General features: G+C 33.5%; 2 protein-coding genes and 1 long non-coding RNA gene across 3 annotated transcripts in view; 1 reads left to right on the forward strand and 2 right to left on the reverse strand.

The window, feature by feature from the left end:
* Nucleotides 1–11,367: 11,367 nt before the first annotated feature.
* On the reverse strand, nucleotides 11,368–13,646 carry LOC141481200 (uncharacterized). Its single transcript, XR_012464808.1, has 3 exons — nucleotides 13,236–13,646; nucleotides 13,019–13,118; nucleotides 11,368–11,944 (listed from the first exon to the last, which is right to left on the reverse strand). It is a non-coding gene; the product is annotated as an uncharacterized lncRNA (long non-coding RNA).
* Nucleotides 13,647–18,795: 5,149 nt separating this feature from the next.
* Nucleotides 18,796–22,784, reverse strand: LOC111517458 (ribosomal protein L23A). The gene is made up of 3 exons (XM_023173626.2): nucleotides 22,628–22,784; nucleotides 21,843–22,312; nucleotides 18,796–19,237 (listed from the first exon to the last, which is right to left on the reverse strand). Exons 1-3 carry the CDS (start codon nucleotides 22,662–22,664, stop codon nucleotides 18,848–18,850), a joined length of 897 nt encoding a protein of 298 aa, XP_023029394.1. The 5' UTR covers nucleotides 22,665–22,784; the 3' UTR covers nucleotides 18,796–18,847.
* A 147-nt stretch (nucleotides 22,785–22,931) lies between these two features.
* Nucleotides 22,932–25,047, forward strand: part of LOC111514209 (RAS oncogene family member RabX5) — a 32,701-nt gene continuing 30,585 nt past the window's right edge. The window contains exon 1 of the mRNA XM_074172390.1: nucleotides 22,932–23,245. Coding sequence (XP_074028491.1) covers nucleotides 23,034–23,245 — 212 coding nt within the window. The 5' untranslated portion in view covers nucleotides 22,932–23,033. The remainder of the gene's footprint in view (nucleotides 23,246–25,047) is intronic.

The following is a 25,047-nucleotide window of genomic DNA, read 5'->3' on the forward strand; positions in this document are numbered from 1 at the left end:
ATTAAATGGAAAGGGGGGTCTTATGACACAACATTTTGAAGCTCCTGACGAAGACTTCACAACCCTAGAATATGAAGTCAATATCTTCACCTACTAGAAAATGTCGGAACATTTAATAATTTCCTGAAGAAAAACGCATTAATATCGATATTTCTAGAAATATTCCTTTTTATCTGCCATATGGCAATTCTAACAACCTGATAAGATTTTTTAAGTTATTTTTTATTTATAAAAACGTCAAGTAATGTTAGTACGACAATAAACATCATTGTTCAGTTAGAATATTCTCATTTAGTTTTCGGTTTTACTGGTAGAAAGGTACCACATCAACAATGTCTAAAATGGTCAATTCTCGTTCATTAGAAGAAAACATTGAAGCGATTTTTATTTACGGTACGATACGTAACTTTCACGAGACTGAAAGTATTTCCGTCCATTCCGGAAGAACATCAAGTGCAAATAATTGTGCAAATCCTGAACAGTTTACTTATTAAGTCGCGAATGTTTGTGAGGTGTCTCCTTCTACTGTGTGGAGATATTTTAAGAGGAATAGGTATCATCCATACAAAATTGAAATGGTACACCAATTAACTGAAGATGACCCTGATCGAAGAACAGAATTCTGCGAAATCATGATGAAAACCATTGCAAGGCATCCTACCTATCTCCACAATATTTGTAACGGCAAAGTTTCACAGACAAAATTGCCGTTATTGGAGTGACACCAATCCTCATGTTTTCCAGGAAACACATACCCAATATTCAGAAAAAATTAATGTTTGGGAAACCATATTGTAGGACCTCTATTTATTGATCAAAATTTAACAGGGGAACTGTATTTGAATATGCTGGAAACAACTGAAATCGTAGAAGCGAATCCTAATGAATTCGATATGGATATTGTATTCCAACAAGATGGAGCACCACCACATTACTCCAGACAAGTAAGAAACTATTTGGATACTACTTTTCCCGGCCGTTGAATTGGCCACCGGGGTCCTATAGAATGGCTAGCCCGCTCTCCAGATTTGACACTTTTGGACTTTTTTTTATGGAGCTATTTGAAGCAAATGGTGTTCGAAACTGAACCTGCTTCAATATTGGATATACGGCAGAGAATAATAAATAATTGTAGAGATGTTGACGTTACTGTGTTCGAAAAGGTTCGGCGTGAAATATCGGATAGGCTGTTCATATGTCAAGAAGTTCAAGGCAACCATTTCGAGCATCTTCTGAACTGACCTCAAGCTTATTACCTCATATTATGTAGTTAAATATCAATGTATTCAGGCAATTATTTAAAGTTCCGCCATTTTGTAGTAGTTGAAGATATTGATTTCATATTGTAGGATTGTGAAGTATTTGACCCCCCCTTTCAATTAAATTTTTTTTCCCAGATGGCGCCCAGTCGCCATCTTGAAAGTTTCATCTGTCAATTTCACTTCAAAATGAAGTATTCATGCATTAATTCCATTATCCCAAATTTCAATTTTTTGAGTTGACCCGTTCAAAAAATAAAAAGGTGGACATTAAAAAAATGCACTGTATAGAAGTTGAATATATAGTTTGAGAAAAATGTTCAACTAATTAAAAAATATGTTCATGAAATTATTAAATTGTTAAATAGTCTTCATCCTCGTGTGCACTATCATATAGGTCACCGGGATCCTCGATGAATACAGAATCATTAAAATCTTCTATTAACTCAATTTGTGTCTCTAACATTCTATTATCTGTGAACAATAAAAATTAATATCTTTTATATACAGTGTGACCACTTGAAAGCGTAACACCTCCCTGCATCTTTTCTCCGAATTCGAAGAACTTTATTTTGAATTGTAGAGGTCAAAAAACTTTATTTTGTGACCAAATATCATTTTATTTCTACAAAAAAACCCAAAGCCTGCTGCAAATATTTTTATAGGTTAAAATAGAAGAAATATCATTTCATTTCATCTTTATTTGCCTCAAGAAAATTTTACATTTTATAGACACGTCCAAACCTTAACCCAAATAACTAAAGATAGATGATAGAATAATTTGTAGTCCTGGGAATATAATCGAGATTGACAATCATTGTGATATGGGATATTGAAGAATAAAAAAAACATATATGATCTACATACAAGATAAAATACATTTTAAGGGATGACTAAATATGAATGTATGAATTATATATAAAACGTAAATGTATAAAATATATGAAGTATGATGTATAAAATGTAAAAAATATATCATGTTAATGTATAGAATGTCAAATGAATGAAATATAGATAATATATGGATATATACCGTAACAATAAAATGGGAAGTTATATTTAATCACTGTAATTATCCATGAACAAATGCCGATTTTCAGCGATCAACTGAGTAAATTCTTGGAAGTTGTAAATACAGTTACTAGATAAAATACATTTCAATTTGGATTCGAATATTTTTGGAGGTAAATCTCGAAATTGAGATGGTAAGTTGTTATAGAGTCCCGTATCAATTTTGGTGGTTTTTTGAAGCCTTGTTTTAGGTTCAACTATTCTGGTTTTGAACCTTGTATCATATTCATGTATCTCTTCATGAGTTTCATAGCATTCAATATTATTTTTAATATATATATTAGTTTGTGGTATATAATTAAGGCATAAACAGTCATTATTCCTAGAGCCGGAAATAAAGGCCTACAACTAGCCTCCCAATTTGACTTTGTATTACATCTTATGGCAGACTTTTGTAAAATTAGTAGTTTAACTTTGTATGTTTGAGCTGCATTTCTCCAAGATAAAGTAGCATACTGAAGGTGTGAGTGGAATAGGCAGTAATAAGAAGTTAGCGCTGCTCTTTGATTTACAAGGTCTCGAACTTTTTTAATAGCAAAAACAGCCTTGGAGAGTTTAGTACACAAAAAATTCACATGTTGTGACCACTGGAGGTGACTGTCAATTTGTACACCTAGAAAATTCACATTTCCATACATTTCTGCCTGATTAGCAGAATTATTTGGCCTACAATCAAATTTTAGGCTTACAGTTTTACTATCATTCAGTATGAATTCATTGCTGGTGAACCATGCATGTGCTTGTTGTCTGACACCATCTTGGGCTATTTTGAGATCTTCATCCCTTTCTATACTGATTGTGAATGTAGCATCATCTGCAAAGAGTACAGATAATCTGTTATGTGCAGCCACATTATGGGGTAGGTCATTAATATAAATGAGGAACAGCAGAGGTCCCAAGATTGAACCTTAAGGTACTCCCCTTTTAATGTGTAGGATTTGACTTTTCTTATTATTGCACTCCAATCGCTGTATTCGGTTGGTCAAATACGAAGTGAATATTTGTTGACAGGTTCCACGAATGCCATAGTAGCTCATTTTGTTTAATAAAGTTGAATGATTGATTGAATCGAAGGCACATGTAAGATCTGTGAAGATACCCAGACATTGTTTGTTTTTGTCAAAACTTTCTTCAATAAATTTGGTAAGGGACATTAAGGCATTGGCAGTCGAGACTCCTTTGCTAAAGCCATATTGTTCTGCTACAAGTATATTGTGAGTATCTAGATAGGATATTAAGTCATTATACATTTTTTTCTCCAAGATTTTAGAAAATACTGGCAGTATGGATATTTGTCTAAAATTATTTATTATAGATGGATCACCTTTTTTATAAGCTGGTAATACCTTTCCAATTTTCAATTCCGAAAGAAAATTACCTTGTTCTAGACAACTGTTCATTATATTGCATATTGGATCCATTATAAAATTCACACATTTTTTAAAAATAAATATAGATATTCCATATATGTCTTCAGTTTTTTTATTCTTGAGTCCCATAATGATTACTCTGATATCATCAGGTGTACCTAGTAGGTATGAAAAACAGAATTGATGAAATTCCTTTTCAAATTATCCAATGAAGATTCGGCACTAATATGTTTTATTCAACTCTTGAACAGCTCTTGTCGCGTTACTTACAAAATGATCATTTAGGTCATCTACTGACAAGTCAGTAGGCTGAACTATCTTTTTTTTCCTTCCTGTTTCACTATTTATAATTTGCCATAAAATTTTATTATAATCTTCTGATTCTTGTAATAATTTCTCATTGTAAGCTTTTTTGGCAGATATTAAGATTTGATTGTATGCTTTTTTGAAATCTGTATATTTTTTTTTTATTTTCTATAGTTGGATGTTGTTTAGAAAATGTATGAAGAAAAAGAGGATTAATTTTAGCTGTTATTACTTCATCTGTGATCCAATTCTTTGTTTTATATTTCTTATTGCTAGGGGGTACTGAAAAAGACATATTGTGATAATATAAAAATGTATTATGGAAATGAATGTATTTGTCTTGGGCCGATGTAGAATCGTATACTTCCACCCAATTTTCCTTACTTAAATTTATCATTATTTTATCATTAGTGTAACTTTTATTGCTAGTAGAATGAATGAATCGTATTAGCGATTTTTTTAGGTAAAATTTTAAATCACCATTGGATTGGGCATCCTCTCGAATGGTGATATACCAAATTTCATTAAAAAAATATTCAATAATAATTCTGTGGTCTAATCAACATTCACTTTGTATCACGATTAAATGGTTTTCGAATCTTGGTGAGTTGGCCGTGAAACACCGTGCGGATATACAAAATCGCGCTTTTTTCAATTGGCACTGAAAACAGTATTGTTGATTACTATTGCTACTGTTAAAAACTGTATATGAACAGTAAAGGCAGATTATGCCTGACTAGTAAGAAAAATATTTTGTAAAGCGGTAGGATTTAGTGATTTATCATGGAGATCTAAGTGTGCGAAGATAATGCCCTTTCTACAAGAGAAGCTGCCAGATAATTTCGTAACAGACATCCTGATAAAATTCCAGTGAGCAGCAGTACGGTGAACCGTATAAATTTTGTTTTTATCGAGGTATATGCTCAAAAACAGAAACAATCCACATCATGAGGATGGAAATGATGAGCGTATATTGCAATATTTTCATAATAATCCTCATTCAAGCTACGAACGACTAGTTTGAACTTAAATATCCCTAAATAAATATCAGGAAATGCCTTTAATGTACCTAGAGAAAATATCAGGAGATGCCTTGTAAAAAGTCAAATTAAGCCATTCAAGTTAAAAATGTTACACACACTGAAACCGGAAGATGAAGAAAAAAGGTTAGAATTCTGTTTTTGAGCTCAGGGAGAATATTTGAATGACTGTATAAACTTCTTCAAAACAATTTTGTTTAGTGATGAAGCTACATTCACTACAAATGGAGTAAGTAGTCTCGTCCCAAAATTCAAGGTACTGGTCTGCAAATAATCGTAATTTTTGAGAGTTTAGGGACACAAAACATAACTTTTCAGTGCAGGATCGCATGAATTTGAAGTTTCAATTAGATGTATCTTCTGTACATAATACAGTTAATGTAAGAGAGGCTGAATAATAATTATGAAAATCGATGGATAGGTCGAAATAGTCCATACATATATCTAAAGTTGGTCGGAAAGACCCACACCCTAAATCGGTACGACCAATCAGCCTCACATTCTTCCTGTTGAAAGGACAAAAGGACTTGAGGGAATACTGGACAGACACATCAGGAGGGTGGCATTACATGCATTCCCCTGAATAACCACCAGTATGCTTATCGAACCGGCAAATAGACAGATTTAGCATTAAACAACCCTGTATATAAAATCTCCCAATCCCTTGACAAGGAGATTGCGGTTGCTGTATTTCTCGATATTGAAGGAGCATTTGACAAAGCACTACCCAAATCTATAGGATCGTCTCTGGCTAGGCAAGGTATAGAATCGACCATAACTGGCTAAATCTATGCCATGCTGGTAAACAGAACTGCAACTACGACTCTTCAAGGCGAGGCCATCAGGTTCAGGGTCACCAGAGGCTGCCCTCAAGGTGGGGTACTGTGGTCGCTCCTGATGGATAGTCTGCTTGATGCCCTAGACAGAAGAAAAGTAGATCTGCAAGCTTATGCAGATGACCTTATTGTCAACTTGGTAAGGTCCACATCGGAAAGGATAGCTCCAAAGCACGATGGACGTTGTTCACAGTTGGTGCCTGAGGGAACAGATGTCTGTCAACCCCAGCAAAACTGTGATAACCCCCTTCACCAGGAGGAGAAAATTGGACGATCTAACGCCACTTTCCCTCAATGGTGACGTCATTCTATTTGGAACGGTGGTGAAATATCTTGGCATTGTCCTTGGAAAAAAACTCACCTGGAACGCTCCCTTGGAAAAAGTTTTACACAAAGCCAGACTATCCCTATAGATATATCGAAGGATTTGTGGTAAAATTTGGGGTTTAGGTCCCAAACAAATCCGTCGGATTTATGTGATGATTCTCAGACCAATGATCACACCAGGCAATTGCCTGGTGGCCGAAGGCTCTACAGAAAACGGCCCAGGCGAAGCTCTCTGGCTTACAGAGACAGGTGCTTGCCTGGATATCAGTACCACACCATCAGCGGCCATGGAGATCCTTCTAAATTTACCCCCTCTCCACATTTTTCTGGAGAGAGGGGCTAGATGGACTGCATATAGACTTGTGCACATTGCCAATTGCACAAATTAATTTAATGCAGAGTCTTCACAGAAAATTTCCTGCATATGCAATTAGCAATACAACTGAAAGGGTCGACCTTCAATTTTGGAACGGGCACACTTGCAGGTCTGCAAGTGTGCCTCCAACTGTCAACTACGAACTGTCTTATAAAGTTCTGTTCCCGAGTAGAGAGGACTGGATCCTCCGGGAGAAAGAAATATTAAGAGCAGATAGTTGTTGGTTTACAGATGGACCAATTCTGGTCCAGGTGTTTTCATTTGCAGACCCTGGACACAGAGATATAAACCTGCCTAACAACCTATGCGATTGTATTTCTAGCGGAAATTTACCCTATTGAATTGTGTGCGAAAATTTACGATATTGAATGAATGCACTATTCGACGTTAGTTTTCGAAATTTCATTCCGGAGATTTTAGCCTTGAAGATAAGCCACGAAGTGGTCGACGTACTGTAATTCAGGACGAGGATTTAAGGACTCTGCTAGAGACCGACCCATCACAATCGGTGCCTGGGATGGTGGAAAAACTAGGCGTCAGCTCCCATGTGTTTTTTTTTTGGTGTAAAACGTATTGGAAATGTTACAAAGCACGAAAAGTGGGTACCCGACGATTTGAACGATCGACATGAATTGTCACGTTTCGAGGTCTGTTCTTCCTTGCTTTCGCGCAACCAAAACGATCCTTTATTGGATCGGATCGCCACGAGTGATGAAAAGTGGATTCTTTTACAACAGACAAAACTTTTTAAACAATCCAATACTATCGGTTTCATTGTTATCGCTGATTTTATTTCAGATTAGTATTTTTTATCTTTCAATAATTATTGACTGTTTTCTATATGCCAATTTTTATTTTTCATGCATTGCAACACAGTAGTTAACTTTACTTTTATTGTTATTGATAAAAATTTCTTTGGTCTTTTGTATAGTTCTCTGAATCATTCGTATTATGGCGTATTTATGAATGAAATTTGTTATCATGTTTGTAAATTGAGAGTTTTTCGTATTGTCATCGAAAGTGTCTACAGTATATTCGAAATCTGCCTGAAATATTTATGTCGTTAATCTCAGGAGGAACACTTACCTTTGGACCTAGAGATAAAATACTTTCAATGTCTCTAGGTAAGTAAATATCAGTTGAACTCTTGAACCTTTTTTTATTGAAAAGTTTTTCTGAAAATTGACTTTTTTTAATAATTCAATAAGTTTTATTATATGAAACAGATGATTTTATTTTATATTTCCTCTCCTTTTTGTCTTACTTTTTAAAGTTCTTTTGTCATTTTTATTGAATCACTAATATTAATCTGAATCTCTACCTTCAAAATTTTGTCTTCTTATATTACAGTTGAAATTATCAATTTGATGTCATATTCTTCCTTGTTGATCTACTATCTGTGGGAAAAAGCGGGGACCCAAATATCACACTTACAAGAGCTTCAAACATTTTGATGAACAAGATGACGTTGCCACTAAAATCTCACTTCTTTTTAATTTTCTACTTTAGTCATTTCATAGGCATGCACGGAAAGTCACTTCAATAATAACTCGAATTAAGGCTCATCCTTGGTTGACTCGATTGATATACTCGGAAAATGATAAAGACTCACGGTAAAGCACTTAAAAAAATTAAATTAACTCATTCAGATTCACATTTGAAGCTTTATAGAGATATGCGCCATCACGTTAATAAAGCTGTGAATAAAGTTAAAAAGTCATATTTCGCTCATAAGTTTAGCTGTCTTGATAATGAAGAAATGTGGAAAAAACTAGAAAGCAATAAAATTCATTCTGATGAAATACCTGTAGCACTACAAAGAGCTCATGAAACAAATGTTTTTCAGTGAATTCAATACAAAATTGTGATACACAAGATGAGTTATCAAATTACTATATTAGTTATTGTCTATCCAAGGATAAGTTTGTCTTCACAAAAGTGAATGACTTATTTGTATATTAACACGTTCAATATTCAATACACCTATAGGTTTAGAAGCAATTTTCAAAGTGCCCCCCTACACCTATAATTGTACGGCTGTTTGCTAAATTTTGATCGGTTTCTGTATAGTGGGTTTTTCTGAAATAGTATTATTAGGACGGGAGGCATATGGCTATTGGGTCATAAATTATGTGGTTTTCGTTTTGTTTATTTACTTGTAGGATCCCTATTCTAGAATTGATTGTTCATTTTTGAGGTTTACTTTTTGTACTGTCAGTTTTTTCCTAGTTGGTAATGACGTAATAAATAAACCTGGCCATATGTATAACATGGACGAGTCCGGGTTGCAGTTAAATAAACGATCAGGTCATGTTTTGGCTGAAAAAGGTTCCAAGGCTGTATCTATGTCAACCTCTACAGAAAAAGGAGAAACGATAATGGTAATTGGTTGTTGTAATGCTGAGGGTAATTTTATGCCTCCGTCGTGCATTATGAAAGGACAACGAAAGAAACCCGAATTCGAAGATGGACTGCCTCCAGGTTCAGTAGTTTATATGTCACAAAAATCCGCCTATATAACCTCCGACATATTTATAGAATGGATGAAATCGCATTTCTTGCCTTGAAAACCAGATGGTAAAGTGCTCCATTTGCTGGACGGTCGTTCTACACACTGCAATTCAGTTAAAATGTTGGAGTTGCTATTGATAATGACATCATTTTACTCTCAATGCCGTCACACACATCCCATTACCTTCAGCCGCTGGATGTTGCTGTTTTCAAGTCTCTCAAAACTTACTTCCATGAATCCTGCAGGTTATGGATGAAACAGCACCCTGGACGTCGTCTAACAAGACAACAATTTGGCTTCTTATTATACCAAGCCTAGGGAAATCAGCGACAAGTGGAAATACAATATCAGGATTTAGGACAGCAAGAGTTTTGCCTCTAAATCTAGGAGCTATTCCGGAGTACGCTTTTAGTGAGAACATTGAGCAACCCGTTGAAAGAAATATCGGACATGCAGTGCAGGCCCAATCAATTTCAGATCCAGGCCCAAGTACATCCATTCAGACAGTAGATCAACCAACACCAACAAGACTATTCAACGAAGTGTCTCCACTGCCTGTGAAACTACACGAAGTTCGCAAATGAGCGAAACAAGTAAACATTCTTTTGGCATCCGAAGAGCATATTGAAAAACGGAAAATGAATGAAAATAAAAAAAAACAAAAATAATAAAAGCAAACACTAAGATTGATAAACCCGAGGAAAAAAAGTTGAGAAACGAAAGGTAGGTAATTCGTAGGTTTTGCTGATAGCAGCTGCGAAAAAATTCCCATCGTTTTCAATGATATCTCTGAAAGTGAAACTGAAGACATAGAGAAAGATAACTGCAGAGGTTGTGGTGATAATTATTATAAGACATAAGTGATAGAATATTGGATACAATGCAATATTTGCATGTTCTGGGTTCATGAAAATTGCACCAAGTTTGAGGACATGTGTTCATACTGCGGTAATAGGAAAAAAAGAGCTAAAAGATCTCAAGGACAAAGGGAAAGGCCATCTCTCCCCGCCTCCTCTGCAGGTACTCGCCGTGTTCTGCGACCTCAGCAAAGCTTTTGATTGTGTTGATCATCAAATACTACTGACTAAACTATACCATTATAGCTTCAAAGGAGTTGTATATAATTGGATATAATCCTACCTAAAAAATCGCACACAAATAGTTGAAACTTCATCCGTTTCTGATGAAGTAATAGTAAACTGTGGTGTAACACAAGGGTCCATTCTGGGACCCATCCTTTTTTTGCTATACATAAATGATTTGATGAGAATATATATCTCGGGTAAATTTACAAATTTTGCAGATGACACCACTATTCTATGGCATGACAAACATACTATTGACCTGGAAAGAAAAATAAACTGCGATATGCAAAAAATAAAAAGTTGGTGTGACTCAATCCTCCTCGCTCTCAACGTTTCAAAAACCAATATATTATACTTTAGGTGTGATCTTGGTAACATGGAACTGGATAAAGGTTACACAGAGAGCCGTAACAGCACTAAGTTCCTAGGGGTATTCATTGAAAATAACTTGAAATTTGAAGAGCATGCAATGAATTTAAATAAAAAACTGGCCTCTGGCTGTTTTGTTGTAAAAATGATATCGCAGGAATTAGGATCCTCTGCTGCAAAAATAGTATACCATGCAGTAATTGAATCCCATCTCGGATAGGGCTCCCTATTTTGGGGAGTATGCAATAATAATGACATGGAAAGCATCCTGATTACGCAAAAAAGAGCAATTAGATACATTTCGAAAGCAAAGGCGCGTGATCCATGCAAACCACTTTTTTTAATGCATAATCTACATACTGTTGTTGCCATATTCATAGCGTTGACAGTTTGTCTGATCAAAAAGCATCTTAATAAATTCAATACGGCTAACCGCTATCCTACACGCAAGCAAAACAGTACCTATTAACTTACCCAGGCCGAATTCTACTTTAGTGAAGGACTCTATTATTTATAATGGTTGCAAGATGTTCAATCACTTACCTGATTTTATAAGAGAATTTAACACATCAGATAATTTTAAAAAGGCTGTGTACTTCTTACTGTATAGTCGCCCGTATTATACCTACTTTGGAAGAATTTTATGCGGATAGCTTTTAACCTAATTATTTGTTATTTTATTTAATTATTTTTTCTCTTATTGTTAAGGGTTTTCATACTATATGTTGACTGACAAATTGTACCTTTTAGCATTTAGTGTTTTATTTATATAAGTACTTTGTCCACAAGAATTCCTTGTTCTTTAGGACAATAAAGTATTGATTGATTAAAATCTGTATGTTTTCTGTTTTTCCGTTAATCAGCTGCCGCCCCCATACGAACGACAACTCTCAGAAGTTAAGAAACTTGTGCGAGCTAAGGACTAACGGGGTCTTACCTTTTAACGTGTGATTCCTAACACGGATTGATTGATTGACTGCAATGGCTATCACCACCGGACATCCTGGGAGAGATGGCCAGTCCTATTTTTTTTATAAGTTTAAAATTACGTTATTGCATTTGTTAAAGTGATTTATCGTTAATATTTAATAAGAATTAAAAGTAAAGTTTAGTTTTTTGTATTAATTAATGTTTTATTCATTATAATAAAATAAAAAAATATGGAATGTCATAAATGATATAACTGGTCGCAATAAGAAAAAGAACAATATACAAATAGAAGACACACCATTGAAAAATAAAACTGGAAATATGATAACAAGCAACAAAGAAAAAGCCAACATATTTAATAATTTTTACACCAATCTCGGTATCAATATGTCAGAGAAAATTCCCAAAATCAATTCAGCCAGGCACTCCTTAGCAAGAAATGATTCAACCATATATTTAGAACCTGCAACAAAAAATTAAATCATTATTCAGATATCTAAACTGAAAAATAATTGTTCTTCAGGTCCAGACAAACTCTCAGTTAAAACCATAAAATACATTCATGAATTTATCCTATCCCCACTAGTACACATAATTAATATATGCTTATCAAGTGGAAAAATTCCACAGAAATGGAAAGAGTCTCTCATCACTCCAATTTTCAAATCAGGTGACCGTCGTGAACCAAGTAATTATAGACCAATATCTGTTATAAACAACTTAGCAAAAATATTTGAACAGGTGGTAAAAAAAAGACTGTTGGATTTTTTTCACAAACATAATATCATCACTGATAGGCAATATGGTTTTGTGCAGAACTCAAACACTGAGAATGATCTAGTGGATTTCCTGGAGGAGACAGTCGGGGCCTTGGACAAATCGATGAAATGCGTTGCAGTATTCCTCGACCTTGCCAAGGCCTTCGACACAGTTTCTCACGAAATTTTACTCAATAAGCTGCACCATTACGGTATACGTGGTCTGTCGGCTATGACTAATTACCTAACAAGTAGAGTACAACAGGTAAAAATTGGACAAGAACTAAGTAACGTTTCAAAAGTAAAAATCGGTGTACCACAGGGGACAGTATTAGGACCGATACTGTTCCTTGTGTACATGAATGATATTACAAGAATTAATGGATTTAAAGGACACTATTTTTGTTATGCAGATGATAGAGCTCTGATCTTCACAGGAGAAACTTGGGAGGAAGTAAAAGAAACTACTGAGACTGACTTGCAAAAAATACACGACTGGCTAAACTAAAACAAACTCACCCTTTTATATTGAAAAGACAAAATTTCTCACATTTACGCCAAACAGTCACTACCCAACCAAAAAATATTCTGATACAATTACACATCACAAACTGTCATAAGATCGATTGCACATGTTCCATAGTAAAAAAAGTGGAAAAAATCAAATATTCAGGAGTAGTCTTAGATCAATGCACACGCTGGTCAGATCACATCACAAATGTTAATAACCGTTTAAGAGTCTTGATGCATAGTTTTTATATCCTGAGAGACGTACTTACCAGAAGAAATCTCCTTTTACTTTACAATTCCCTAGCTGAATCTGTAATGACCTACTGTATTACAGCATGGGGTGGGGCCTTCAATACTACACTTGATTCTCTACAAAAAACACAAAATATTCTTCTAAGAATTATTCTGAAAAAAAATAAACGCTATTCCACTGACATGCTCTACCAAGAATCACAGGGCTTGAATATAAAACTGTTATTTAGTCACCAGTGTTTAAAAAGAATGTACATCAGACATGAAACATCTAACCAGAGAAAAACTGGAATAACCAGATCCACTAGTAATTTGAATCTCAGTATACAACTTTTCAGAAAATCTTTAACGCAAAGATCTTTCTTTTTCTTCGGCCCTAAATTCTTCAACTGCATTCCGATTGAATTGAAATGTATTCGAAAACTAGAACAATTCAAAAAAGAAACAGAGAAACATATTCTACAATTTTCAAACACATTTTATAATATAATGAATAATAATTTAAGATGAATCTGTTCTCCTCTGTAACTGACCCTCCTTGAAACGGTTTGGAATCCTCACCATTTGCAACTTATATTATATAATTATTTGTTATTTTTTAAAAAAAGAAAAAAATTCATTGAATCTATCATGTTAATTTTTCTATTAAATTTTTTCTCTCTCACTGCTTAGTTATAATCATAAAATGTACACTTTTTTAGAAAGTCTATAGATCTAGTACATGGCAGAACAGATAAACATATCTAGGCCAAGTTACTGGATCTGAGACTTTTGAAAAACACGATATGTTACATGTAAATATATAAACTGTACTTCAATATATCAATATATATCAATATCAATAATTCCTTCACAGTAGAGTTACTAGGGCCATCTCCATCGGAATTACCGTATGAGTTGAATTATCATATAATTTATTTTTATAGCTTATTTTAGTTCAAAATAAATTGCTTATTAATTAGTATCTGTTAGAAGAAAATATACGTAGTAAGGTGGGTACTGAACACGTTCTCACCTGAATATATGTATACATTTTTCTATAATGTTTTGTAAAATTCATTTACATCCTGTTTTTACCTGCGATATCTTTGAACAAAAACGCATGTTCAAAATTTGGACGGCCTGATGAAAGTGCATAAGTGTAATGTATGCAAAATTAGGATTATTTACTTTCCAGTTGGAATTGCACCCTTATTGCTGTTAACAATGAGCAATTTATATTTTTAATGATAATTCCCTCAACACAGATGATAACAAATTGAATAAATTTTTCTGTTCAGTCTTGAATTTTATTCCAAGGCGAATTGGTGTTGGAATCATTGTGAAGAGCAATTTTATATTTTTTTATTGAAAAAATGGATAGTGTAGTTGAATCTTCTGGTTCGTGTAGGAAAAGAAAACTACGTCTAATTCAATGGAACGCGAGAAGTTTATTAATATTTTGGAATCGGATGAAGAAAGTTTGGGGTCAAATAGTGATTGTGACATTAGTGAAATGAATTCCTCGTCGAGTGATGAATATTTGAAAGATACCCAAATATTTTAAGAACTAAAACAATTGTATGGTTCCAAAGAGTTGATTTCAACAGCAGATGTTACCCAAACTCATGCTGATGTTGACGAACGACGGGATATCGACGATGATGGCTGGAGTTCCCAAGAAAATTTGAATTTGTTGGTACTCAAGCGTTTTTAGTAGAAGCCGCGGGATAGATTAATTTTCGATGAACTTTTAGCTTTGTTAGAGAAACTAATAATTATGCAATAACTGTTTTTTTTTTTTTCGAAAAAACTACAGAACAGTCTAGAATAACAAAATGTAGTAATCTGATGGTTCCTGAATTATGTCTTTCTTGGACTTCAACTACTAACAGGAACAGATCAGTTATCCCTTTTAGCAGACTACTGGAAAAAACATTGGTTCCTCGGTAGGTACGTGCTTTCACCATTATATATCCAGAAATAGATTTTTATTAATTTTGAGATGTTTTCGATAATTAATGACAATAATTTCAACGATCAATTAGGAAAGATACGTTGTCTTTTGGATTATATGAATAAGTAAAAAGATGAAATCTACTCACAGTCCAGGAAAGGAGAGCTGTCCCTAGATGAATCAATGGTTCTATGGCGAGGACGTCTGCAGTTTATTAAAATTAAACGTCATAAGTATGGTATATAAGCTAATGGATTGGTGCTGAAACTTATGATATAAGCCGGGACAACTGATGAAACCCATGGATCTGACCATGCTGCTGAAATTGTGCTAAAGTTAACAGTATAAGTATTGATTATATCAATACTAATACTACAATAATTAATCAGTTATTGAATAGTATTGGTATTGATTATTCAGGTAACATTTGTTATTTCAGGTACCTGTCCTCAGTGTATATTCAAATACTTGTTTTAGGTTAGGTCAAAAGTGAGTGGGTCTATTCGACCCTCAACCGTAACCCGCAAGAGTTTATTGTAGCTCACACCTATTCACACGCGACCAAATAAACCCAGCTTCTCAACGAAGCCGATTAGTTTGTATGAAGTACTTGTCTTAACTTGATGTATTGGTTATTTGAAAATGGTCTAATAAATCGAAACCGGTCATGACAAATAATAAACTTAGTAAAAATTAGACAAAAGTTATTTTCTTTATTCTATATTCAATATGAATTTCAACAAAATATATAGGTCTTCAATCAAAGAAGGTAATTTCTACACTGGTACGAAATTAGCCGTAATGCTAACCTGTTGTATAAGCAAGTTAAAAAAAATCTCAAAACAAATCCAAAAGGCGTTACTAGTTTAAAATTGAAACGAGGAGAGAATAAATCGTTTTTTTGTAATGATGTCTATGTTAGAAACTGGAAAGATCAATGAAATATATATTATATATCTCAACAGAGTTTGGAAATATATTGTAGGAGTCGGCAAATAGGCGATGGCTCCAGAATAGCGATATTCTGAATTACAATAGTCATATGACTGGTATAAAAAAAGTTTATCTATATTTTGCAGATGAACCTGGTGAATGGCCATTTTCTCTACAATAAATATTCTGGCCAGGGAAAACCTTTGTATGACTTCACAATGTCAATTTTAGAAGAATTTTTGCGAAGGTAGAAAATATTTGTCATTACATATGGCAGGGCAGGTCTGAAAAAAATTAGATAAATAACAGAAGAAAAATATTCACGTGTAGACAAAGAACAATAAAAAGTAAATGAATGCTACAGAAAGAGTTTAGGTTTTGCATAATTAAAAAAAAATGCCATGATGTTTGTGATTCTTGTGAAGGGGTTCCCGGTTTTTATGTAGTGTTTCTTCAAATACCACAGACAACTATGACACCTATATGTGTAATTGGCATCTTATTTAAAATTTGGATTAGATTTGCCTACTGCACCCATGGGTGTAGGTATTATTTTTTCAATTTAGTTACAAACAAAATTTCTTTATCAGTTAATAAATATAGTTCAATAAGACTGTCTTAAGCCGGAATTACATTATTATGTTGTGGTGTGTTGTGATGCTCTCTGATGTGACGGTGAATATGCAGACTATTCTGTCGTGTCGGGACGCGCTCTGACGTTATTTCGAGTCAATACAGTGGCTACCTTTGGAGTAAAGGCACGCGAGCATCTACAATGTTTTCTGCCGATTCGGACAGTGATATTGAAGAAAACCTTGCGTGTCTGCTAATGTAAAGTTTACTTAAATAGAAAAAAAAATGGAAAAAATTGGGTTCATCCAGTAAATGATCTGAGAGGTAGTCGAAGCGAATATCATTCACTAGTGATGAAAGATTTCATCAATATTTCAGGATGTCAAAAAAATCAATTTATATTACATTCTATGTTAGAAAATGATATTAACAATGCAAACCACTATTTTCTAACAAGTTCAATAAGCTCGTCCGACATCTTGTGCAAAAATGAATGCAAACGACTATTCTCTAGCTAGTTAACGCGTCAGATTAGAAACATACACATACTAGTGTGGAGTGTTCTGACGCGTCATAACCCCACCATCGTTCTGACGTCGATCAGGAATCGACCGATCGCGTCCTGACACACTGCATTTTAGTAATATAATTCTAAACATACTAAATGTATGTTGTGTATATACTTGTGGCGCGTCACGACACACCACAACACAATAATATAATTCCTGCTTTATTAAAATTGGGTGCACTATACATTATATAAGATAGTGGCAGTGCTACAAAAATTCAAAATATAGGTAGGCATTGAACGTATGCTATCTGTAAATATCAATATTAGGCTCATCAAACTCTGCTGTCCATACATTATAGGTACCCTATACAACAAATATTGTTAATTGTTGTTCGACAGAAGGTACTGTTCTAGAGGAATGGAAAAGAGTAGTTGTGAGATTTGTACAAAAAAAAAGATCCAATTGAACACAAGGAGTTGAGAGGCTTAAGTATATTACCAGCTTTTTCAGCTGTGCAACTATTCATCTGAATATTCTCTATTGCCCCATATCCATGCGATTCAGATGATTTTTTCATATCCAAAGTTCAAGGTTCATGTACAGCTTTAGTGTTACTTGATTTCAGCCGCGCATTTGATACAATAAATCATAATTTAATGTTAGTTATTCTTCATTATTTAGGATTATCAAATAATGCTCTATCACTTCTGTGCTCATATCTCTGGAAGGCAACAGAAAGTGAAAATTAATATTATTCTCAATGCCTCAACCTGATGTCTGGAGTTCCCCAGGGATCTATACCTAGACTTTTGTTTTCAATTTATACTTCATATCTACTAACTTGTCTCAAGAATTGCTTGGCTCATCTATAAGCAGATGAACAAATTAATAAAATACGTAAGATATATAATCATTGCTTTGACTGGCGATTTTATCGTTTTTTTTATATATGTGTGTACATGTTTGTGAATATATATGTATATATGTATATATATATATATATATATATATATATATATATATATATATATATTTGAGTACGGCAAGCAAAATTGACACATTTTTTATTTATTTTTTAATTAGCATTTTATATATCTATATGTACCTATACCTTTGTATATGCAAATATTAATTTTTATTTAAGCTTTGATTCCATAATTTTATTCATAAGTAACTTCTGTTCTTCGTAATTAATCATTGACCTACCATATATATACGATATATATCACAAAAGGTGAATAAATATTTTTATTATTATACGAGCATATTTATCATCGACATTAATGCATGTAAACTTAATTACTATTTGCAAAATAAAAATAGTACAGAATTCATACCATCATACCATACCATTCACACTGTACTGGTGGCAGAGAAGCAACAATGATTTAGGCTGAAACTAATGATCAACAACTTGCCATTCAAAATCCAAAATACTGTTTTTGAAAAGTTATGTTTTAAACAATTGAACAGGCACAAGTTCTTTGGTTTTTGTGAATAGTCGATTTTTATGCCAAATATTAAAAATATATTACTATGTTTTAGGTTTTACACATAATTATTAGATATTTTATACTTATGATAATTTTTTTTTCATTTCATTGAATTTTGGATACCATTTATCCACCACATACAAGCATCTGATGCTTCAGTTGCTAATATATTCATCTGCATGAATTTTATATTAGTATGAAAGTTCGTAATAACATATGGCAAATAATAGTAATTATCATTGGTTGAAATTGCCTTTGCTAAAATGTCATAGGTCTAGCAGTTTTGAGATTTTAGACCATCAACCCTAGGCAGCCACAATACCTAGAAAAATTACATAAACAACTGATTTTCAATATAATTTTTTAATGTCAAGTATAACGAAAAGAAATACAAAACATTTATATTATTCCAATTTTGTTAGCTACATCCAATGCATCATAGTCCCTAGCTAACCTAACATAAGCCTTCTTTTTACCATCAGGCCTTATCAAAGTGTTTACTTTTGCAACATTGATGTCATACAATTTTTTTACGGCAGCTTTGATATGGTATTTGTTAGCTCTTGTATGAACCAAGAAAACCAGGGTGTTGTTATCCTCAATTTTTTTCATGGCTGCTTCGGTTGTCAGAGGGAATTTAATGATATTATAGGCATCCATTCGTGACCTAGTAGGAACACTCTTCCTTGGGTATTTTGGTTGCCTTGGAGGCCTCAAAGTTGTTGGGCGATGAAAGTGGACAGAGGTACGGATTTTGCGGCTGTGGGTACCATTAGGACCTTTGATGACCTAAATAAAAAAAAAAAATTAAGAGGAAAATTAATTCGAAGGATTTGATCTATATTTCTTTCAAATTATCAGAGATGTGTTATAGTTTTTTTTCATAATAATCTCAAAGAGATTCCCACACAATCCCTCATCATTTTTGTAATGAATACAATGAGATTTATTGAAAAATTGATCACGTTGCTTGTAAACAGCAGTAGTGTTCCAATTGTTGTGTAAAAAGTTTTGTGTTGTTTATTGTCAAAAAATACAGTGCAATTCAATTGCTTGTCAAAGCTTTTCATGAATAAAATGTATTCTACAGTTATTCATACAACTTCATTTCAATAAGAAAAGTGTATAACTGCAACAATATCACAATACAATAAAAGTCAAAATAGTGAATTTAAATATGTTTTATAGAATAGAAATTTATTCATCATTAAAAATTTCATACATGTAGTACATACAGATATAAAACTTTATCAGACTAGTCAGAACAGAACATAAAGCAACTGCGCTTATCTATAGTTACAATGTCTATATACATGTTAGCAGTTAAGTAGACATATGAAAAGATGCAAGAATGGTGATTAGCTTAAATTAGTTAAAATTCTAAAATCTATATATTTGCAAGAGTAAAGTAAAGTAATTATACAATAATACCTAGAGTTGTAGAAATTCCGTGTTAGAAATCACACGTTAATAAGACCTCGTTAATCATTAGCTCACACAAGTTTTTCAACTTCTGAGAGTTGTCGTTCGTATGGGGGGCGACAGCTGATTAACAGAAAAATAGATTTTAAACAGAAGAGTAGGTACATTTATTCCAATACAAAATACTGAAAATAAGAATTCCACATCAATTACTAAGAGTCGAGGGAAGAAAAAATATTAGAAAATTGTTATAAAAGATGAAATAAGGAAAATATTTCGGAGAGCAACATTCAATCTTGAGTCACTGACAAAGAAAAAGTTGTTTTACGGTGGTACGATTCGTGACCTAATTCTCAGGTGATGAACTGTACAATCAACTGAAAGAGAACATGCATAGTTATCCGTAAAGAAATGAACATAGTCTGGAGCCACCTCTAACCAGGGAAGTAACAGAAAAGATGAATCACAGCGAAATTACCAATACCAATGAAAGAGATAAGCATTCACTACAGTTAATTATGGCACATAATTAAAAAATCTTACAACGTGGGAAATGGATATAACTTCATGAACACAAGACATAGACAGTGATAGACATAACAATAGATACTACATTTATAGGTAACGGTGTTGGGAAATAGAATAGGTTGGATTAGGAAAGTTGTTCAGATACATACATGGCACTGGGTAACAGACCATTGCATGAAGGCCAATATGCATACAGGTCAGGTACATAAAAAGAAACAGCTTTTGTGTCAACATAAGATGCAGGTGTATAGACTGCATACTTAGAGGAAGATTGGTGTACATGATCATTATGGAAAAAACAGTAGTTTCGCGGGTTGCATTGGGTTGTCCCCAAGGAAGGAAGTTGACCCCATTTTTATGAAATCTTGTAATTGATGACTCACTACTGCTTCTGGACCATAATATATGTACTGGGTGTAAATCGATTAAGCTCGCCCCATTACTTTTTTGTCTCTCCTGGTAGTAATGTTGTGATATACTGGAATTTAATCCCAACACCAAACTGTTATTTTTAACACCTCGACACGTGTTCCAACCACCACGTGAGCATCTTCAACAGGAAGTTTAATCTTCCTCTTCTCTGAAGGTCACACTTGCTTTTAGTAATTAAAGTTAATTTCCATACTTTAGACACCTAAGCATTAGAGCCTTTGAAAGGTTGGGACTTACTTATTATACTATTATTATTTGGGTTGAATGGGGTTAACTAATTTTCAGAAATTGAAGACTGTGAACAATATGTGTTGTTCGCCGAAAAAAGGTACATAGTGTGCACTGTCAAAAAATAAACTTAGCGATAGCTTTAAACACTTGAAAGCATACTCTTTCACCTTTTTTAAACCTTTATTTAATAATTGTATGTTCAAAACCATTAGCTGAAAAACAGTACAGGTACGACAGATTCGTTATACGATGCTGATGCGAGATCTTTTCAGTTGTGTATCATTCAAATTCTCGTCAAACTAAGCATACTCTGTTTCACAATTTTCTGATGTGATATTTAAAACAGAACTTGCACCTTCATTACATACCGCATCGTATTCACATCAACCGCTATGAACTCTTTATCGAAAACATCTTTTCTTTTTGAAATCATCATTGGCGTTCATTATAATAAAATAGAATTCTCACGAAAATTAGTAAACTGAGAAAAACATTAGTGATGATGAGAGAGGAAACCCAGAAACAAAAAGGTTTCGTTAATCAGCTACAATGCAACATAATAACAGGCTGGATTACTGAAGATATTGCCACACTAAAATGAGAATAAAGATTGCAGATTGAATGTCGTCACAGATGCCCATGCCAATGATATCAAAACCTTACACCCTACTGAAGGCGTGTACATAGTAGTATTACACTACAAAACTTAAAATACATTTTTCTTAACAAGAGTTTCCATAATAAACTGATAAATAATACATACTGACACAGTGAAACTTACCTTCTTTTGCACCTTCAACGCTTTGGAAATAGGAGCAGATGCGGCTGATTTTTTACCAACACCCTTTTGCTGTTTAACTGGAACATTTTTCTTAGGTTTAGCAATCAGAGCCTTAGGTGGAGCCTTAGCTTTACCAGGTGCAGCTTTTGCTGCAGTTGGTTTCTTCGTTGCAGGTTTGGCTGCACCCTTTGTGGCTTTACCTGCCGGAGCTTTAGCAGTGGTCTTTGAAGCTGTAGCTTTTGTTTTGGGGGCAGCAGCTGGAGCTTTACTTGATGATGCTGCTTTGGCAGCAGCAGGCTTAGGTGCTGGAGTTTTAGAAGTTGCAGGTTTTTTGTCTGCTGATTTGGCAGCTGCTTTTGCCGCAGCTTTCGGTGCTGGTGCAGCCTTTGATCCAGAACTTGAACCTGAGGCAGCGGCAGAGCCTGCAGCAGGTGCCGATGCTGGCTTTTTCTTTTCTTCTTTTTTGGCAGCTAAAACATAATCCTGTTAATAAAATTAACCTCAATCACGTACCGCCGTATTCTAGAAATTCAATTAATCAGTATGTGTTGCAAATGTTTTCAAAGTATTCAAAGAGATTCCCACACATAAATCATCATGTTTACGATTCCACCCCGATACATTTACTTATCCAACATGTTTCTATAACCACATGGTCGACTGAAATTTAAACCAACCTTACAGAGACGTAAAAAAGTTTAAATCATTGAATATTATTCGAACCCATATAGTAGAAACTACTCAAGTCTGAGAACTAATAAAATAACTTAAAAGTAAGTAATTACCGGACTTATCCGCTGATTTTGGCTTTGAAGGTGCCATCTTCACAAATACTTATAATGAAAGGAAGCTTACTAAAAAGAAAACGTAGATATGACAGATGAAGTATGACAATTTAAGAAAACGGAAATAACTGAATTTGACTAGTGTTAGATATTGTTGAGGGAAATTTAAATTTATGTTATTTAAATTATTGGAAAAAAATCCAATTATGATAAATGTGCGAAATTTAAAATATATGAAATAAGGTGTATAATTACAATTTATTGATTTTGAAATGAGTTTAGACTGCCGCATAGCGGATGGAAATGAAAATTAAGTTTTTATTACAATACAAACATTCCTACATCAAAAATACAAATAAATTATAGAATATTATGCCTTGTGTTCGAAACAGTAGTTAGTATAAGAATGTTTCAAGAAGTTTCATGCGATAGAAGAATATGCGATTTTCCGAAACCATTTAGGATGGATTGCACACCCTACAAAGAAAGAGTTTTCAGTAAATTCGCATACGACAACTTAGAACTTGAAACTTCATTTAAAGTAGGTGGCTGCTTGAAAATTTGTAAAATAATTATTGTGGGAGACGCCTCAGTAGGGAAAACTTGTATAGTAAACAGGTGAGTTTGATTAGTATTATTATTCATATGGAATAATGGAACAATATCCACTGATAAAAATGTTCATATGGATGCTGCTCGTATAATGAATCTCTAAAATGCGTAATTTAGATTATCAAACTGTTTGCCACCAATAAGTTTTATTGTAGTTTCAACTAGTTATGGGAGAATTCGGTCATTCGATAATTGCAATACCTCGAGATTTCTCGAGAACTTGAAAGGGACCATTCGAATGATTTTCGAATGGTAGATTTCAGACCTCTTTCAGGTATTTTATCAAAATAGAGCTCTGGCACAGATAGGCTGAAGCATTAAAGACACTAAAACTGAAAATAATCGAACGAGTTAATAAAAAATATAATGTCGAAAAAAAAATTAAACAATTTTTCTTAACATGACAGGTTTAAAGGTGTTATGAAATGATAAAAAATAAGTAAGTAAACAAAGAAATGATGATGAAAACGACAGGAGAAGGAAAATAGATAAAAATGGTTAAACCAAGTTGATTCTCAATGTTTTATTGTTAGTAGGTATATTCACAACCGAATATTTCGGTCATCCTAGTATCTTTAATAAGTAATTTTCTTTTTGTTTTTTTATTTTCATTTGGGGTTAGGTAACAACAAATATGAACGAATGATAGTACGGCAAGTGAGAAAATTTTGTTGAAACTCTGCTTCAATTATTTAATCCAAACTGAAACATAAAAATAAAATCAATCATCACCGCTCATCAAGTAAGAAATCAATAAACGCGTAGTACATCGCTTACATAATATATTTGAGTCCCTAGGATGGGATCTCGAGTTTACATTATCATATTTATCATTTTGATTCGCTTTTTCTGAACATTCGAATACCTACACATAATTCGTTTCACAAATTAATTCGATTTTGTCCATTACGAGTGTTAACAAATATACGCAGAATTTGAAGAGAGTAAAGTTTGAAAAGCGTAGGAATTGAAAAGCGTATATAGCAATCTAGAAACATAATGTTTTTCATGTGTAAATACCACGAGAAACTGACCAATTGAGAATGTTCTCATTTTTATTTCCCACACAAAAAAGTTTTTGTAGGTTAATTATTACTTTATTTTCAATTCTTCGGGAAATATGAAAAAAATTGCTGAAGGCATAGAGGGGGGTAGTAAAGGGTTCAGTTTTATCACTGAAATAATTTCTCAACTCAAAACGGCATAAGTGCAATGAAGTTGTTTTTTCACCTCCTTCATAGAAACAAAAAAATTATACTAGTTTTATTAATATTTTCAGGTTTTAGTTTCTCGATGCAATTACGGGAAAATGTTAATGAAGTATTTTGTTCCTCAATGGGTACGAAAAACTTTCTATGAGTCGTTTCGATAATAACAGTTTTTAGTTACCAAAAATAGCCAAAAATGTCCAGTCCAGAAACTATTTAAGAGTATTAATTCCTAAAGGTCGTACTATTAATTGTTTACGTATTCGCAAAGTTATTCATTTAGCGCATTTTAAATGGACTGCCTATGAGTGCTAAAAGCGTATTAATATCGTTGAAAAAACTAACATGCAATTGCATTGGTTGTACGGATCAGCTGTTTACCATTCGATGCCGCCATTTTTTTAACACAGTACTTTCGTCTATTTATTCACTTGAAAATTTATCTTTTGCAATAAAACTGATTGATGTATTTGTTGGACACAATGAAAACGATTGGTCACGAGATTTGTTCTATTTTAAATTGGAAATGTTTTTGAATTTATGTGAATTGATTTGTTTGATGAAAAATTATTACCAGAATAATATTTATACATTTTTTGA

The sequence above is a fragment of the Leptinotarsa decemlineata genome, unplaced genomic scaffold (assembly GCF_025532065.1).
Source record: "Leptinotarsa decemlineata unplaced genomic scaffold, Ldec_3_MD MMD2_tig00000090_RagTag_RagTag, whole genome shotgun sequence".
Taxonomy (NCBI): domain Eukaryota; kingdom Metazoa; phylum Arthropoda; class Insecta; order Coleoptera; family Chrysomelidae; genus Leptinotarsa; species Leptinotarsa decemlineata.